This window comes from Chelon labrosus, assembly GCF_963514085.1.
Source record: "Chelon labrosus genome assembly, chromosome: 21".
Classification (NCBI taxonomy): domain Eukaryota; kingdom Metazoa; phylum Chordata; class Actinopteri; order Mugiliformes; family Mugilidae; genus Chelon; species Chelon labrosus.
The window spans coordinates 22,850,318-22,867,346 of NC_140354.1; the positions used below are offsets into that span (position 1 = coordinate 22,850,318).

At 43.3% G+C, this 17,029-nt stretch overlaps 3 protein-coding genes across 3 annotated transcripts; all 3 read right to left on the minus strand.

Moving 5' to 3' along the window:
• Window positions 1-1,663: 1,663 nt before the first annotated feature.
• On the minus strand, window positions 1,664-4,672 carry alyref (Aly/REF export factor). The gene is made up of 6 exons (XM_084570795.1): window positions 4,299-4,672; window positions 2,780-2,941; window positions 2,543-2,690; window positions 2,393-2,456; window positions 2,103-2,304; window positions 1,664-2,013 (listed from the first exon to the last, which is right to left on the minus strand). Exons 1-6 carry the CDS (start codon window positions 4,542-4,544, stop codon window positions 1,999-2,001), a joined length of 837 nt encoding a protein of 278 aa, XP_084426921.1. The 5' UTR covers window positions 4,545-4,672; the 3' UTR covers window positions 1,664-1,998.
• A 561-nt stretch (window positions 4,673-5,233) lies between these two features.
• On the minus strand, window positions 5,234-8,130 carry mcrip1 (MAPK regulated corepressor interacting protein 1). The gene is made up of 5 exons (XM_084570099.1): window positions 8,055-8,130; window positions 7,305-7,398; window positions 7,040-7,158; window positions 6,079-6,183; window positions 5,234-5,986 (listed from the first exon to the last, which is right to left on the minus strand). The coding sequence occupies exons 2-5, from the start codon at window positions 7,310-7,312 to the stop codon at window positions 5,922-5,924; spliced, it is 297 nt and encodes a 98-aa protein (XP_084426225.1). The 5' UTR covers window positions 7,313-7,398; window positions 8,055-8,130; the 3' UTR covers window positions 5,234-5,921.
• A 1,418-nt stretch (window positions 8,131-9,548) lies between these two features.
• Window positions 9,549-10,892, minus strand: ppp1r27a (protein phosphatase 1, regulatory subunit 27a; the record flags this gene model as incomplete). Its single annotated transcript, XM_084570817.1, has 3 exons — window positions 9,549-9,669; window positions 10,190-10,340; window positions 10,457-10,892. The coding sequence occupies 3 exons, from the start codon at window positions 10,890-10,892 to the stop codon at window positions 9,549-9,551; spliced, it is 708 nt and encodes a 235-aa protein (XP_084426943.1).
• Between the last annotated feature and the right edge of the window lie 6,137 nt (window positions 10,893-17,029).

Consider the following 17,029-nt stretch of genomic DNA (forward strand, 5'->3'; position numbering starts at 1 on the left):
TGTTTTGCATTTCCTCTGAAAAGCATCCGCAGGGTAGAAGTATGGAAGCAACAAAGTGGAACTTGAGCATTTTCCGTACAGAACAGTTCTGCGTCCTGCAACTATTCACTGTTTGGCCAAAATAAAAGGTCCCCCTATCTAATATTTCACTGAAACTCCTTTCTCCTCGATTACAGCACACATTCGCTGTGTTATTGTTTCTACAATCTTCTCCGATGTCTCCAGATTCATTTTCCACCAAGATCTTGTATTGATGATGGGAGAGTCTGACCACTGCACAAAGCCTTCTCCAGCACATCCCAAACATTCTCAGTGGGGTTCAGGTCTGGACTCTGTGGTGGCCAATCCATGTGTGAACATGATGTCTCATGCTCCCTGAACCACTCTTTCACAATCTGAGCCCCATGAATCCTGGCATTGTCATCTTGGAATATGATCCATTGATGGAATAACCTGGTCATTCAGTATATTCAGGTAGTCAGCTGACCTCATTCTTTGGACACATAATGTTGCTGAACCTAGACCTGAGCAACTGCAGCAACCCCAGATCATAGCACTGCCCCCACAGGCTTGTACAGTAGACACTAGGCATGATGGGTGCATCACTTCATCTGCCTCTCTTCTTACCCTGATGCTTCTCCACTATCCTTCCAGTTTTTAATAATGCCTTGGACAGTTCTTAACCCAGTTTTAGTAGTTTCTACAATCTCCTTAGATGTTTTCTCTGCTTGATGCATGCCAATGATTTGACCCTTCTCAAACAGACGACCACAGGACGTGTCTTTAGACATGGTTGTTGAATAAATGAGAAGCTACTCATTGCGTCAGTTGGGCTTAAATAACTTGTTGTCGGCTGAAAGATAATCATGCACCATGCAGTAATTATCCAACAGGAGGCTCGTATCTATTTGCTTAGTTAAATCCCAGGTGATGACTTTTCTTTGGGCCAGGCTGTGTATAACGCAATAAATGACATTTCCATTTTATATTGCAGCATTTACTGTCTGAACACAGAACCTTAACTTGAAAATTATTTGTATATTGAAGTAATCTGAGGAATCCATCAGCGCATTTATGTACGGTATATAATGTCAGCTTACTTCCTCCCATCTTAAACTAACACCACAGTAAAAAAAAAAAAAAAAAAAAAAAAACTTTACACGTTCAAAGGTTTAAAAAAAAAAAAAAAACTTTCACTTTAGTTGTGAAAATCTGAACCGGAAGTGAACACGTGAACAGGTTTTAAAACTTGACAGCCTGAAAACTTCCGGGAAAAAAAGAGATAGGCTGCAGCACGCGTGGGCATGCAGAAAATGTTTCCTTTAATGGTTTGGCTCTTCACTCTAGAGATCTTCACACATCCACCACAGTTTTAGCTCCGCATTACATGAGCAGAACAACCCGCTCAACTAAATATGATTTTAACCAGCAATGATTACAGAATGCATGAGTAACGCATGTCAGAAATAGTGACGAGTGTGAAATTCAAAACCCCTGAGGGCAAAAGAAAAGATATAAGATAAAGTAATATCAGCCCCAGTTTAAGTTAAAGAACGACATCTAGTGGCTGTGCTGTGGTAATGCAGGAAAGCTTCCTCCAGTAAACTTGTACTCAGACTGAAACTATTAAATGACAGATGTAGCTTTGTAATAAAACATGCAAACAAACAAGGAGTCAGTTGTTGTGGTTAATATGCACTGCAGGTTTTTATTACAGGTTTCTTTAACTACAGGGAAGAGAGGGATGGACTGGGGGGGGGGAGGGGGGGGATTCCCCAATTCATGAACCTACAGACAAAACCATTTTCTTCAGAAAAAAAGGGGGAAAAAATACCGGTAAAAAACACTTTGGAGCATTTAAAAGAAGAGGTTGAAACAATAATTTCACATCGGAACACGACCAAGTGTAAAATATTCTGCACATTTGTCACAATCGCTCTTCTGCGCAGACACTGGGGGGCGGGAGAGGGGGGCGACATGTCAGAGTAGACGGGTTCTTTAGCTGGTGTCCATCTGAAACAACAAAAGAGAGCGACGTCAGACAGCTGCTAAAACATGAGAGGTCAACTGAGGACAGGTGATACTCGGACAGCTGAGCGTACCCTGGCATTGTAGGCGTCTAACTGAGCGTCAAGCTCCTCTGCTGACAGCGGCTTCTTGCTGGCGCCGCCACGACCGCCCCGTCCTCTACCTCTGCCGCCACCGCCGCCTGCACCTCGGCCTCCTCTGCCTCTCTGTGTGCCGCTGAAGCCTCCGCCGCCACCACGACTTCTGTTCATGCCTCCGCCACCGCCTCTGTTCAGACTGAGGGGGGGGGAATTCATAGAAATAAGTCATCAAATATGGTGACAATGATGGTTTGAAGTCGTATTAAAGACAAACATTCACCCACCCCTGCATGGGTCGCCTCTGTGTGTCGATCTGTGATGTGACGAGCTGTATGTTCATGGGCCGCCCTGGAAAAACAAGACACGGTGAACATCTCAACTTGGGCAGGAATGAAACAAGAGAAAGGACGGTGTGATTTGGATCTGAGCCATACCATCAAGAGGGATGCCGTTGTACTGTTTCATGGCCTTAAGCGCATCTGCTCTCCTTTCGAAGTGGACATCCGCCGTTCCCAAGCTTCTCCCCGACCGATCGTAGTGAACCGCAGCCTTCTTCAGAGTTCCAAATTCAGCAAAAAGCTCCTGGGGGAAGAAAATACAGCGCCGTTTAGCACCCAAAAAAATGAAGCTTCCACTACAAATACATACGTAAACAACACAAATCCAAGTACCTGGATGTCTGCGTCTGAGACCCCAAAGTCGAGATTGGAGACGAGGAGTTTCCCTCCAGTTTCCACGCCGCCGCCTCCGCCGCCACCTCCAGCGGCGCCATTGAAGCCGCTGAAGCCGTTGTCGAACATGTCGTGCTGCCACTTGTCGGGAAGCTGTTTAGGCTGCAACAGACGAAAGAGAACGCACCTGCTGACTTCAGGATCCCCCTTGCCTCTGTCAATCACAGAGTCCACACGGCTGGGTGTTGGGGCAAGCAGGGGGTTCCACTTCCAACATGGCCAGGGTGCTCTGCTCAGCTCCCCTCCCAAGAGGGTCCCTCCAAAACGTTCCCTGCCCACCCCATCACTACAAGCAGGTGAATCCATTCAGACAGAAGGACATACACAAGACAATCTATGAAAAGCAATGGGATGTGTTGTGTATCACCTCTATATACACAAACACACTCACTGTGGATATATTTTATTACATCTATTTAAGTAAAGCAAATTTAAGATCCCAATCCCAGCCCCAGGCTAGCTACCACATTTGCCCACTGTTCTCTTGCCATCTGCGCCTCCAGATCTGATCCTCCGGTACACGACAGGGGGGGCAGGTTGGGGGTCGCCATCCGAAGCAGCGTTGCCTCCAGTGTCGCACCGTGTTTTTCCAAAAGTTCTTTATCGAGCCAGGAAACGTGCTGCCATGAAGTGTCCATAAGATGTTGTGAATGGAGAAACTAGAAATAGAGAAGGGGGGCCAGCTATCCCTCTGCGTGAGCGTGGATGTTGTGAACGTCCATTTTGAGGCCACGCCATTTTGAATGGAGCTCTGTTTTGTATTCGACTAGAGATTCGTTCACACTTGAGTGACGATTATATGAGGGGGGGAGAAAAAAGAACTACCCGGTGGTTTTTTTTTAAAAGTCCACTGATCCATCCACAAGCAACAGCCACGCTGGTTTTGAAAAAGCCACCAAACCGGGCCCTCGTTGTTGAGAAGCCGCGGCCGACCACTCCCGAACAATAGGCCGCCGTCGCCGGGTCGCCTCACCGGAACTCGGGGTGGAAACCAAGCTCCCAAAAGAGGTGAAAAAAACAATTTGGACAAAGCGGCTTCCTTTCTCCATCAATTTGGCACCATTTTCGACCGTAGAGGACTAGCTCTAATTTAAGGCGCTGGATTCAAAATGGCGCCGCCGAGGCCTTCTCGATCCAACTGTGGCTAGTTAGCCGACATGGCTAACACGTTCGCGTTGTGCTTCTTCTTGGTTAAAAAAAAATATGTAACACATATAGGTTGAGGGAGAAGGGACACATTTATGTATACAACTTCCATTAATGCTTAGCCGCACAATACAGAGCTCTCCTCCGAGGGAAAACTCGGCGGTTAGCAATCATTTTACTCGCTCGACTAGCAAGCTGGCTAGAGGATTAGCTAGCAAGCCTACTCGGAGAACAGAAGGACGCTACCCGGGCACTTTCAGCTCTGCAGAAGGCTTTTCCTTTTCTCAGCCAATTCCTCTTAACTTTCTCATACCCTGCTGTAAGGCGTTGGTCTGCCTCTAGCGCGGCTCAGGTTCTGTCGGTTCCTCATGGGGCCGGATCCGCCGCCTCGGCCTCCAAATCCTCCTCCTCCGCCGCCGGCTCCGAGACGCCCGGGGCCTCCTCCGCGGCCGCCGCCTGAGCCTCCGCGGCCTCGACCTCTTCCACCTCGGCCTCCGCCTCTCTGCTGCCTGTTCTGTTTGATAATGTCGTCTAGAGACATATCCATTTTATCGGTCATTATGCCGCCCCAATACCGCTAAACTGCCAACGAAATAATAAAAAAAAAAATACACCCTAGACTTTCTTGGTCCCTCTCACAAAAAAATTCAACGCTCCTTGCGTCGAAGACAAAACACAATGAGCTGCCGCCTGCTGTATATACACGCACTGGTTCGTTACGTGCTGCACGTAAACCAACGTCATCGCGTAGTACGCACGCCCAAAACTCCAGGTGACGCACACTTCCGGTATTATCAGCAACAACAAACACCTATAATCAGTTTGTTTAACTCAGTAGATTAAATCTGGATAAAGCTAACACAATATAATTAATTTACAACTATTCTGATAATTACAATAAATATCTTTCAAAATTATTCTAAATATATTTGCTCATTACTGTTCAATGGTTTAAATGAAGTGTTGACTTAAGAAATTGCGGTTACGGAGCAAATGATTTACATTATAATTAAAAATGATTTGAATTTCTAAAATCAGAATAACCAGGAAATAACGCTTCTCTCAAATATTTGTCTGCAAAAAAAAAAAACACATCTTCCTCCATTCCCATTCATTTCAGTGCAAAGTTATTCTTTGTAGAAAACAATTCATGTAGTTTCATTCAGTGATGTGGTGACGTGGTGAAAACACAACAAAATTCAAGCTGCTCCAAATATTTTCAGCATGTAGGATGAAAACAAGCAGGAGTACTGTAAAATCCTTTTATTCAACATTTTGTTTCAAGGCTTAGGGGTAAGGGAGTTAACCAAGGGAAGCGTATTTGGGGAGGCCTATACTTAATAAAGTCCATCCAAGGGCAAGAAAACGTATAATAAAAATGTTGGCCTTCTACATTTGTATTTTGGCTTCCAAAACCTGCCCATTCAATGTGACCGTTCGACTACTTCTACAATTGAATCAATCTATCTTCTCAAAAACAAACAAAACAACAACAAAAAAATGAGTCAGCCCTTAACGTGTTTTCCTCCAAAGTCATATAAGTAGTAGTATTGGATTTAAGACTGCAGTCTTTTGTGTCCTGCGGAGCAACAGTTTGCACCTCAGCATGAGATGTCAGCAAATTTTGATGAACGATTTTCATCAGACCCGTCCACATAGAGAATGTACGTGTAGATTATTTTTTTGACTTGAAAAAACATGAACCCAGAGTGGGGAAGAATTTGTGCTCCCTGAAATCCCAGATCTTTTCTTCTTTGTCAGCAGTAAAAGGGTAAAGAAAAGGATGGCAATCGATGTGCTCCAGAGTTTAGAAATTTAGTTTTCAGCGTATTCGGCCGGCCGACGGGGCTAACTTTCTGGCTGATGCAGGGCCGATGGAGGAAAAGTTCTTGAGAATAATGGTTGGAAAAAAGCGACGGGATCATCGTGAGAAAGACTAGGACTTCTTGGAGTCCTGTGTGTTGCGTTTTTTGAGGTCACTCAGGTCGACTGGTGTGAAAGCTGCGAGAAGAGAAAGAAGTCGTTAGTTGTATTGTGCTTAACTGATGTCTTCCTTTAGTGTGACCTCATGATTAAATATTTAGACAACTCACAATGTAGGTTAGGGTTTGGGTTCTTCTCCACATACTCCTGTGGTCCACGGTCATTCCGTTCACTGTTTTGTGTTGATCTGATGTCTCTGAGCACACACTGCCAGGCTGTGGAGGAATGAAGACGACATTTGTTTTATTAGGAACAGTAGTAGCTGTTGACAAACTAAATTATAAATTAATCTAAAAAAAGTATTGACAGGTGAAATTATTGAACAAACTATCCGTGATTCTGTACTGGCATTATCGATGTGATGATGTTGATGTATAACGGCTATTTCTTCTTAAATGAGCTTCTGAGCCACGTGTACTTTGAGCTGGACATTTGCGATCAAATCGCCCAGAGCAGATGCTACTACAAGGTCTAAATGGGGACGAAGATACACAAATAACTTCTGGTGACTTAATCTCATCACTAAATCCACATCAGAAAAAGGTTACACTGACTTTGTAATCACTGAGAGAGCAAATACTGAGAGATAGGTTAGTTGACTGACTTGAAAATGGCAAAAATGCTGCAACGCTCCCACACGTTTAAAGAGACAAACAACCTGTTTTCTTGCTCTATAAACTGTTTATCTCATGATATGTTCGGGATGAACATATCATCTGGGTGAAATTAATTCTACTGCATGTTCCCAGTTAAGTATTTAGATAAAAGAAACGACCAGGATTGTGTTTACATGCTGCACATTGCTGTACGGCTGCTGAGCTTTTATTTTTTTTACTTTTACGCTTGCAGTTATGGAACGGGAAAATATGAATCGCTCATTTATGTACTGAGGTCAAATATTTGTAGAAATATAAAAGAACTGTCTGAGATTCAAACATTAAACATCCAAGTCAGTAGCCTACAGGAACAAACCAAAACTGTTTGTTCATCATCGCTATTCAGGTTTATTATTCAAACCTAAGATTAGCCCTAGAGTAAATCCAACACATCAGAGCTAGACGTCGTACTCACTGTCATTTATAAAGCGCACATTTTCCTCATGTGCTGGGGTGAACAGATCCCCACTGTTAGTCGGGGATCGGGGGCTTGAAGTCCGCTTGTAACTATTTACAATCCTGGGAGCAGATGAGCTTCACAAGAAACATGAAAAAAACAGAGAATTAGCAGCATAACAGACACCATAAATGGATGTTAATCAGCGTTAAACACATTATGTGTCGTCCTGGGAGTCTGCTTGATGATCACTATTAGAACCTGTGCGTGCCTGTTTTCATACCTGGTCATTCTGTTTGCAGTCTGTACTCACTCCTCGCTCCTCTGTGGTGAGTGGATCTGACAGGTACAGAGGTTCACAAATCCTCAGATGAATTCTGGCAAACAACAAGCGCAACACAACAGTAAACGTTTGCACGCGATCTAATAAGTTACACCATTACACACACGTACAGCTAAGTCTATGCTACCTATTAAAGGCAGCCAGTGGTAACACTTGCTAACAAGCTGCTTACAAGTCAATTTAATAAACTATATCATCTGATGAGATCAGGAAACGTTGGTGAAAATGCTAACAAATAAATGAATCAACGTTGCTGCGGTAAACTACTTCCTCTAAAGCTAAAGTATGCTAAGAAACAAACGCTGACGTTAGCTAAACAAGAAGCTTTTGTTTACGTTTTGACTCCAGTAATGCTAGCTGGAGGCTACACAGACAAACTCTATGAAATGACAACCAACTCTCATGAAATGTAATTTATAAAACACCTTACGCGTTTGGGGATTAACGACACCGTACAGCTACGTGCTAGGAGGCCGCTAACTATATGATTTCCTGACACAATAATTCCAGCTAGCTAACTTTAGCTACGTAGCTAGCTAGCTAGCTGGTGATTTGTCTTAGCGTTAGCTCGCAACGGCTAATATTTAATTGGCGCTACTGTTAAAAAAACGTGTTAACTATAAAGATCTTAGCGCCTTAATTTGCACTTACAAGCCCCCCAGTTACTGGTTGTTAATATATTTAACAAACCTTTGTATAATCGCTCCTTTCGATGTCTTTATTCAGAGACTGTACGCCGTTAGACCTGGCTAAAACGTTGCCAATGCCAACCAATCACTTCCGGTAAAAGATGCGGAAGTAAAAAGCGAAAGGACTTCCGGATGATGATGATAATAATAATAATAATAATAATAATAATAATAATAATAATAATAACAACAGAAGAAGAAGAATTATTTTATTTTATTTGTATTTTATTTGTATTTATTTGTATTTTATTTATTATTTATATTAAGGCAAATTCCTTGTTTGTGAAAACATACTTGGCAATTAAGTCTTTTCTGATTCTGATTTTGAAGAAGAAGAAGAAGGAAAAAAAGCTTAATTAAAGGACGGGAACACCTCATACTTTTATTAAATATATATTATGTGTATACAGAAACAGAAGGATAAGCTTTAGTGTCATTGTAAAAGAATACAATGAAATGTCATTTGGCAGCATCTCTTGTAGCAGCTACATGTCACAAGCATAGAAAAAAATAAAGGTAATATAAGTAAGAAATATTAAGGTGCAGAAAAATATTATATATACATAGTCTGTATTAAAACTAGTGCAAAGAACAGTTAGATATTATATTTACATTGCTGCTACTATACTTCCATTCATATTGACATGCCATCAGTATCTATTTTATCCATCGACTGTTGTAATTTTAAAGCAAGTTGAGGGCTTTCTGGGTAATGTTGTCCTCAGGGCTTTAAACTGGCTGACAAGCGTCAGTTTAAGTGCTGCTGGTTTAACTGATCTCTGGTTCTCGTCGCATAGTTTTAATCCTATTAAACAGACCACACAACGACTCGTGTCATCTTTACAAAAGTTTTTTCTTTATTTATGAAAATGTACAAAAATAATTAGCAAACAGAAAATGATAAGACTTTCATCGCTGACATTTGCATTTTTACTACAGAAAACAAGAAGATAACACATGAGGGAAACACGGCAGCGGGACAAAGAGATTGTGCAACATGTTTTTTTAAAAAGGACTGGTTATTAATAAAGTGTTACTTATTAATTTGGATGATCCTCTTTCTGCCCAGCAGTAAGGAAACACAACCCTTCCTATACAAAAACTAAATCCTGTATTATAACTTCCACATGTGACCACATTTTTGGAAAACGTACATTTTGCAGAGTGCAACCATAAAAAGTGACGACACAGCTGATAAAACAGAAATCCTCATGAATGAAAAGACTGACACTGGTGGTTTGATCGATATATAAATGCACAAAACAAAGTCAAATTTAATAAAATAAAACGACCACCAGGAAAAAAAACTAAAAAAACAAAACAAATCTTAATGGAGTATCTCAAAATAACCTTTCACTTTAGAAACTAACAAACAGAATGTCGCTTTTCTGTGAGCTGAGTTGGAAATGTTCTCCCGCGCCCTGACGTTCGTTTGGTTTCTCTCTCCGAGCGGTTCTTGTTCTTGAGTTCTCTCTGGTTCTTTCTTTCCTTTTATTCACACACAGCCCGTCTCAAACAGCTTGGCCAGCTCTTTACAGTCCGGGTCAATCAGGTCCGCCGGCTTCTCGCCGCTCTCGTTCTCTGCCTCTGTGCTGGCCCCCATCGACAGGAGATAACTGAGCCAAAAGATAAATAACAAAATGGCATAAATACAGAGTACTGTGTATAAATATGTCATAGTTAATCATTTGCACAGTTAATTTTCAATGCTTAAAATGAGGAAACAGCCAAAGTTTCTCTTGTTGACATTATAAATTCTCATCTATCTAGCGTTTCCTGCTTGGATTGGACAGAAAATGAACTACTTTCGTGCCGATTCAGTGAATTCTGAAGGTTAAACTGTAATTCTTCTCCTAGTGTCAATGTCCAGAGCTAAACTATCTGTGTCACGTAGCAGTAATTAGTCTGAGAAGGTCACTGCCTCTTTTGGAAAATGTACAAAAGTGTTTGATATATATAGATAAAAACTCATTAATAGAGAAGTAGTTATTCATACCCCCTTTTTAAATCTCTTTTGAGGACGTCTCAAACTTACATCTGCAACATGTTTTTAAACCTGGCATCCAAACTAAATCTCTAAAACTGCTCTATATTCAGGTTACTGTTCTTTGTGACCTCTTAGAAGTCATTTTCTACCTGGCGATTTCCGGGTAGCCATCGCTGCAGGCCATGTGAAGGGGCGTCCATCCGTCCTCGTCTCTCTGATGGACGTCGGCTCCGTACTTCACCAGCAGCTTCACCACCTCCAGGTTTCCCGTCAGCACGGCTTCGTGCAGCGCCGCCATACCTGCGCACACAAACCAGCGCACACAAACCAGCGTGAGCCCCCTGTCGCGGCGCCGCTCTCCTCCAAACACTACTTCAAAAGACTGGGAGCGCGAAGGCCCCGCAGGTAAAACTCACCTGAGTGGAAGAGCGTATCCACGCGAACCTTCCTCGCCCTCATGAAGCGACCGATTTGCTCCATATCTCCTCGCCTGACAATGTCCTGGAAGATGATGTCGTTGGGGAAGTGCACAGTTCTCTTTGCGGGTACGACGGGTATCACGGGTGCAGGCTTCTCCTGCGCCTGTGTGCGGCGGGTCGTGCTGGACCGGGATGCTTTGCTGTATGAAGGGATGTACGTCGATGCGGCTTTGTAGGAGGACGTGTAATGTGACGGGGTGTGGTAGCTTGTGCTGTACTGCGTTGGGGTGTACTTGGAAGCCGAGGCGTACGTGGACGTGTACGCCGCCGGTGTGTAATGTGACGGTGTGTAATGTGTCGGCGTGATGTATGCCGGCGTGTACTGTGAACTGCGAGTGTACGTTGACACGGGTATGTGATAGTTGTACTTCATCCTCGCGGCAATTGTCCCCCTCTTTGCTCTTAGCTCAGGAGGAAGGAAGAAGAGAAATCCAAGGGAACGGAACAATCCAATAAAAGAGCAGTATCCTTTGCTCTGTGTCCTTTTTTGAGTCCTTTCAGTTTTTAGTTTCAGCTCCTGCTGCCGTCACACAATAATCACCTTTCAAATCCTTCGCTTCACTCGATCATATCCGAGTCTCTTCCTCTCGTTGATGCTTGCAGCTCATTTCTCCCGGGTCAGATTTGTCTCTTTGCCGTCACCACAGAACCGTAGTCTAATGGGGCGAGTGGCAGAGGGTCCCTATATACCCTCTGCAGTGCTTATTTTAGGCTCTAACAACCAGTGACTTCAGCTTAGAAATGAAGGGGGCTCCTCCCGCCGTGTGGTCACATGTCCTCTGACACTGCACCCACCCCTCGATCATAAAAAATGTTGACAACCAAAGTGTTCCCTTTGACTCCTGCCTGAGACCAACAGGTTCCCACGTGAACATCTAAACAACTATCATTAGGTCCAGAGCTGAAGAAGAGGGACAACATACCTCGAATGCACAAGATTCTTGCGTTATTTCCTCTTTTTTTCATGGCAGTTATGAACCACGTGTGCCTTTTTTCCTTCATAAATAAACCAAAGACATGTTTTGTTGATTCGTCCTCTTACGTCAGATGTTTAGTTGATATTCGACATTAGAAATAGATTTTGTTTTAGGTAACATGTCTGTGCTTCTTCTCATGTTCCCCGCTGACCCCGAGGTCCACCATGTGACACTTCATGCTTGCCCTTTGCATCATAACCAGATACAGCCGTAAAATTCACCCTCTCTGGGGAGGTTACATCTGCGTGAGTGCCAACCTGACCAGAAATGTTTTTACTCCTCTGCGACATGAAAAGCCACACGGCGTCCAGTTATTTACGACACCGGGCGGCAAAAGAAAAACACAACTTTTTGGCGTCTGACTGTTTGTTATTCAGAAAGCAGAGAAGCACATTCTCATCATGTGAACTGTGCTGTAAGACCACGGCCGCGCTGGCTATAACTGGCTCTCACAACCTTTGGACGAAGACTTGGGCATTTCACAGACGCTGCCAATGTAACAGAAGAAATAGCCGAGCTGCCGTCTTCAGGTTTTGGTTTCTTGACACAACTCCAAACGCTTCAAGTGTGACCTTGCAAGGAGTCTGGAGTGATTCACAGCTCGTTTCATTTCATTTAATGCAATTCGACAATTTAAAGGCATCCACTCACACCGGTTGTGTTTCTGAGATTAAAAACATGCTGATATCTTAGTGTTTAAACAGAAAACATAGGCAAAATAGGCTAATTTTTTTTCTATTAAGTATTTAAACTCTTGAGGAAAGACTTTTAAGCCGCTGCTAGGTGTCAGAGTCTCCTATATGGCGCCAAACACTTGCAGGGGTTTCCTTAATCTATCATAATACTCCTTCCACCTTCTCCAGCTCCACTCACAAGAAATGGGAACCTCGGTTTGTGGAAAATGTCTGCTTGTCGGAAGCCCATGCCTGGACACATGCCAGAGTAAAGTCTCGCTAACGTTACGGCTATACATAGTGTCAGGCTAACCCCCTCACCACCCACCCACCCCCCTCCCGATGCCTACCTGCCCTTTAGGGCGCTTGCTATGATTTGTCAAATTATCAAGAAGTCAGGGTTGAAGACGCTGTGGGAAACAGAGAGCGACAGAAAATGGAAAAAGCCACCTCTAGATAGCGTCAGGAGATATATCAATGAGATGTTTTTAGTAGAATCAAGATATTGCCATTGACCTCAGTGAAATTAATCTTTTCTTTCTTTAATTCTTTTGGCCTTAAGTAATCTGAGAGCAGACAAACAGGTTTAGGAATGAGTTCAGAGATTTGAGGGGGAACATCTGAATGTGACACCAAGATTATCCAGGAAAAAACTAAACAAGCTGAAACAGGGGCAACTGTTGACTTTCATTCAAGTCTTCGGTTCTAAAACACCGGTTGTGAGTTGAGGATTAAAAATGAACATCTGAAAGTCAACATGGCTGAGGTCTGTTCACTAACAAAGACTTAATTGATGCTAATACGTTTATTGCTAATACGACAGGTAGTGAGAGAAATGGATGGAGGGATAAGAAGGGTCGAAGGATACAGGATGAAAAGGGCTGAGGGGATGGGATGAAAAAGGGGTGAAAAGGGTCGAGAGGAAGAGATGAAAAGGTTAGAAGCTGATGGGATGAAAAGGGTTGAAAAGGGGTCAAAGGGATGGAATGTGTTGAGGGGATGGGATGAAAAGGGTCGAGGGGAAGAGACCAAAAAGGTCAAAGTTAATGGGATGAAAAGGGGTTGAGGGGATGGGTTGAAAAGGGTCGAGAGGGATGGGATGAAAAGGGTCGAGGGGAAGAGATCAAAAAGGTCAAAGTTAATGGGATGAAAAGGGGTCGAGTTAATGGGATGAAAAGATCAAGAGGAAGAGATGAAAAGGTTTGAAGGTGATGGGATGAAAAGGGTTGAAAAGGGGTCAAGGGGATGGAATGGAAAGTGTCGAGAGCAAGAGATGAAAAAGGTCAAAGTTGATGAGATAAAAAGGGGTCGAGGGGGATGGGATGAAAAGTGTTGAGGGGATGGGATGAAAAGGGCAAGAGGAAGAGATCAAAAGGTTCGATGGTGATGGGATGAAAAGGGTTGAAAAGGGATCAAGGGGATGGAATGGAAAGTGTCGAGAGCAAAAGATGAAAAAGGTCAAAGTTGATGAGATAAAAGGGGTCGAGGGGGATGGGATGAAAAGGTCGAGGGGAAGCGATCAAAAAGGTCAAAGTTGATAGGATGAAAAGGGTCGAGAGGAAGAGATGAAAAGGTTTGAAGGTGATGGCATAAAAAGGGTTGAAAAGGGGTTGAGGGGGATGGGATGAAAAGATCGAGAAAGAGAGATGAAAAGGGTCGAAGGGGATGGGATGAAAAGGGGTGACTTGGTGAAGGTTCTCACCCTCTCCACCCCTGTCTCACCGACGTATGATGGGAGGTGTTACTCCTGGATCTCAAACCTTCCTTGGTTTTCCCGCCATAATCTTAGATGCTATAATCTACTCTGTCGTCCAGAATGTCACGACAGACTCCACATTGAAAACCAAACAGGTCTACAGAAGCTTTTTAGCCCATTTACTGGGTTTGAAGTGAACGGGACTACTGTGTTTTTTAAAAAAAAAAAACTTCCATCAGAGTACAAAGACAACAACCGTCCGATGACCCTGAAGCTTCACACCAGAGACTCTTCAGAAGAAACCATCTCTCAGGAATGACTGCCTGTCACAGAGGCTTACCCCTGTGCTATGCATGCTAACAAAACAGCCAGCGATGCATTCCTCAACACCGGCCGAGTTGCGTGATGTAGGTACGAGGCAGGTTGGATGTGACTTTAACTTCTAAATATAAGAGCTGTGAAGCACCCTGTCCTGTGCAGAGCATGCTATGAATGCAGGCTGCCATCCTCACAAGCGCTGTTGTTTAAAAAGGTCAGTGTAACACAAGTCACATGTACATTTTAAATTCTGTTTATATAGAGTCACAGCTTCTTCTTTTTTTTATTTCATCAAAGCTGCCGGAAGATATTTTACGAAAGCGTCACCACTGAGACTCTGCAAAGCTTGACAAGCCTTTTTCTCAGAAGCCCTGGTGCTGCTACGAGCGCATGCGGTCCCAGGGGTGGCAACGGGAGCAGGGTTTCTTCTTCACAGGCAGCGTTTGAACACACCTGGATCCCTGGACGACAAGCACCGCAAGGAATTAAGTCTGTGTCTGGATCCTCTCAGGCCCAGAGGGAGATACTCGGTGGGGTTGAGATGTATCTGGTTACGGCACGCGTGGTGGGCGGACAAAAGGAGCTGGATCTAAATCAGGAGGCAGTAATCCTCCACGAAGAATGCTGCAGCAGCGGAGCGCTACAGTTCTGCAGCTACATCCAAACTCCAACTTCTTATTTGGTTGAACTACTCTCAGGAAACATGTGGACTACAAGATAACGTGTCGTTACGGTGAATTCACAAACCTACAGAGTCTGCGCTCAGAGTTTAGCGAGCGCATTAGACAAACCAAAAGTAAACCGAGCCATTTGCTGCTGCAAACAAGCCGATCTGTCATCTGGCCTCACATACGTGGCGTGGCCCTCGTGGTTCCCATGCCTCCAGATTCTTAAGTTGCAGAAACCCTCCGGTCATGAGCTCATAGTTTCCATGAGAAACGACGGTCCTTATTCATTAACCACTGACTGAACAAGCGGGACTTTTATTAGATTAAATTAGATTAGGATAGGATAGGATGAATTTACACTTAAAAATTTGGGTGAAAAGTAAACACGATCCCAAAAATTTCACAAAAAATTCCAGTTGTGGTTTTTCCTCATATTGAACGTTTTTAACTAAAATGGTATTAAGTGATTTCAACAGGCTGAAAGGAATATTTGGTTTAAATGATGAGTTATTTGCGGAAGCACATCCAATTTAAGCATTACTTCAATAGTTTTATAAAAGAAAGCCAAAAACAACTTCTTAAAACTATTTATAAAAGGGCCTAAGGGGTAAAGGGACTACAAGAAGCAAAACCAGCAAATACTGTCTACATAAAATGGACAAGGGAAACTAAAGCTCTCATTTCAGAGGAATCATGGATGAAATATTGTGAATAACCTGTTCAGATGTACAGAAATCTTTCAGCCTCCTCTGATGTTTTCTTACAGGAAGCCGACCAGCGCCGCAGATTTTCTGCACGCCCATTAATAATTAATTTCTGGCGCAGTGTTCATACAGAATGTGAAATCAAATTAGGCACAAAAATTACTTTTGATTAGACGATTCGAAACCCAGCATAGCGAAACCTTTGGAAAGAATCACTTTTTCCATGAAGCAGCAGGAAAAACTAAATGTGATGAAATTTAGAGGAAGTGGAAGGAATAGATTTACCCCAGACGCCCTACTTTGTATTATTTTTTTAGGCCATTTATATACTTTCACGTGTATTAATTCACACTAATTCAACACTGTGTTAAATGTTAAATTTAAAGAAAACTGCACAGTTCTTGTCTGGAGCGGCCTTCCTTTTTCACCACGGGACATTTACCCAAGCGGGGTCATCAGGAGAACACAAGACGTCACAGAGGACAGAACACAATCTCTTCACTCTGCTGCCGTCGGGGAGTTGCTACAGGAGTGTGAAATCAAGGACAACAACACTCACAAACAGCTTCTACCCTCCGGCCGTCAGACTCCACAACAGATCCATCAACACCTCCTCACTTATGCAGCACAAGGCACAGAGCGCATTCCTAAACTCGGGTTTTAAGCTTTTAATTTAACCGATTTGGAAAAGGGAGATTTGCAAAGTCAGGATTTTGCAGTGCACGTGACAATAAACATCTTGAATCTTGATTTGACGTTAATATTTTACGCAGAACATCCTTGTTTATATGTGTGTGTTCTGTTTTATACACTTACAAGGTCTTCTCAAATGCTCTGTGTTAACATAGTTTAAAATCATTAATAAATATCTAAGATATCACACAGACATGAGCCAAAACAGCTGCAGACTAGTTGTGGAAGGGAATGAACTCTGCAAACTGCTCCCAGAGAGTGTAAATGTTCTTTTTGTTCCAAGACAAATACAACAGCACGGGCCGTGTCTAAATGTTGGCATAAGAAAGGGCTTAAATTTAAACACAGCCACTTCCCGACTCTCCACATAAACACTCTAATATTGTCCCACGTAGCAATAAACTATAAGCTGTGAATAAATTGTCCTGGGAGAGGGTTTATAGCTTTAGAATCAGTTGGAATCAATCCAGTTGCTGCCCGATATGAAAGACGAGATATTACAAAGCTTCATCGAGGGACGCTGTTGCCGACATTTAACCGAGCATGAGGCCGTAAACAGGCGCTGCAGCTGTCCGGGACACACACATGGAAGTGGGTGCAGCACAGAGGCTGGCCGAGTGTTTGTGGGAGGATAGAGTTACCTTAGCTGAAGCCTGCATCCTTGGAAAAGGAGGTCAGGGGTTAAACATTGTGCGTACGTGTGTCTAATTTTTTGATGCCCCATTGCACAATCAGGGTGTACGTTTCAGTCAGAAAACGGTCAGCGTCCAGGCCACGGCA

What these genes read in the sequence shown, in the direction of transcription:
- alyref (XM_084570795.1), bottom strand. Translation starts at nt 4,544, where the DNA reads ATGACCGATAAAATGGATATGTCTCTAGACGACATTATCAAACAGAAC. An exon ending in CAACGGCATCCCTCTTGATG is followed by an intron (nt 2,457 to 2,542) that starts GTATGGCTCAGA and finishes TTGTTTTTCCAG; the next exon opens with GGCGGCCCATGAACATACAG. An exon ending in CAGAGGCGACCCATGCAGGG is followed by an intron (nt 2,305 to 2,392) that starts GTGGGTGAATGT and finishes CCCCCCCCTCAG; the next exon opens with TCTGAACAGAGGCGGTGGCG.
- mcrip1 (XM_084570099.1), bottom strand. An exon ending in TGTGCGCTTTATAAATGACA is followed by an intron (nt 6,184 to 7,039) that starts GTGAGTACGACG and finishes ATTCCTCCACAG; the next exon opens with CCTGGCAGTGTGTGCTCAGA. An exon ending in CCCAAACCCTAACCTACATT is followed by an intron (nt 5,987 to 6,078) that starts GTGAGTTGTCTA and finishes CTCTTCTCGCAG; the next exon opens with CTTTCACACCAGTCGACCTG.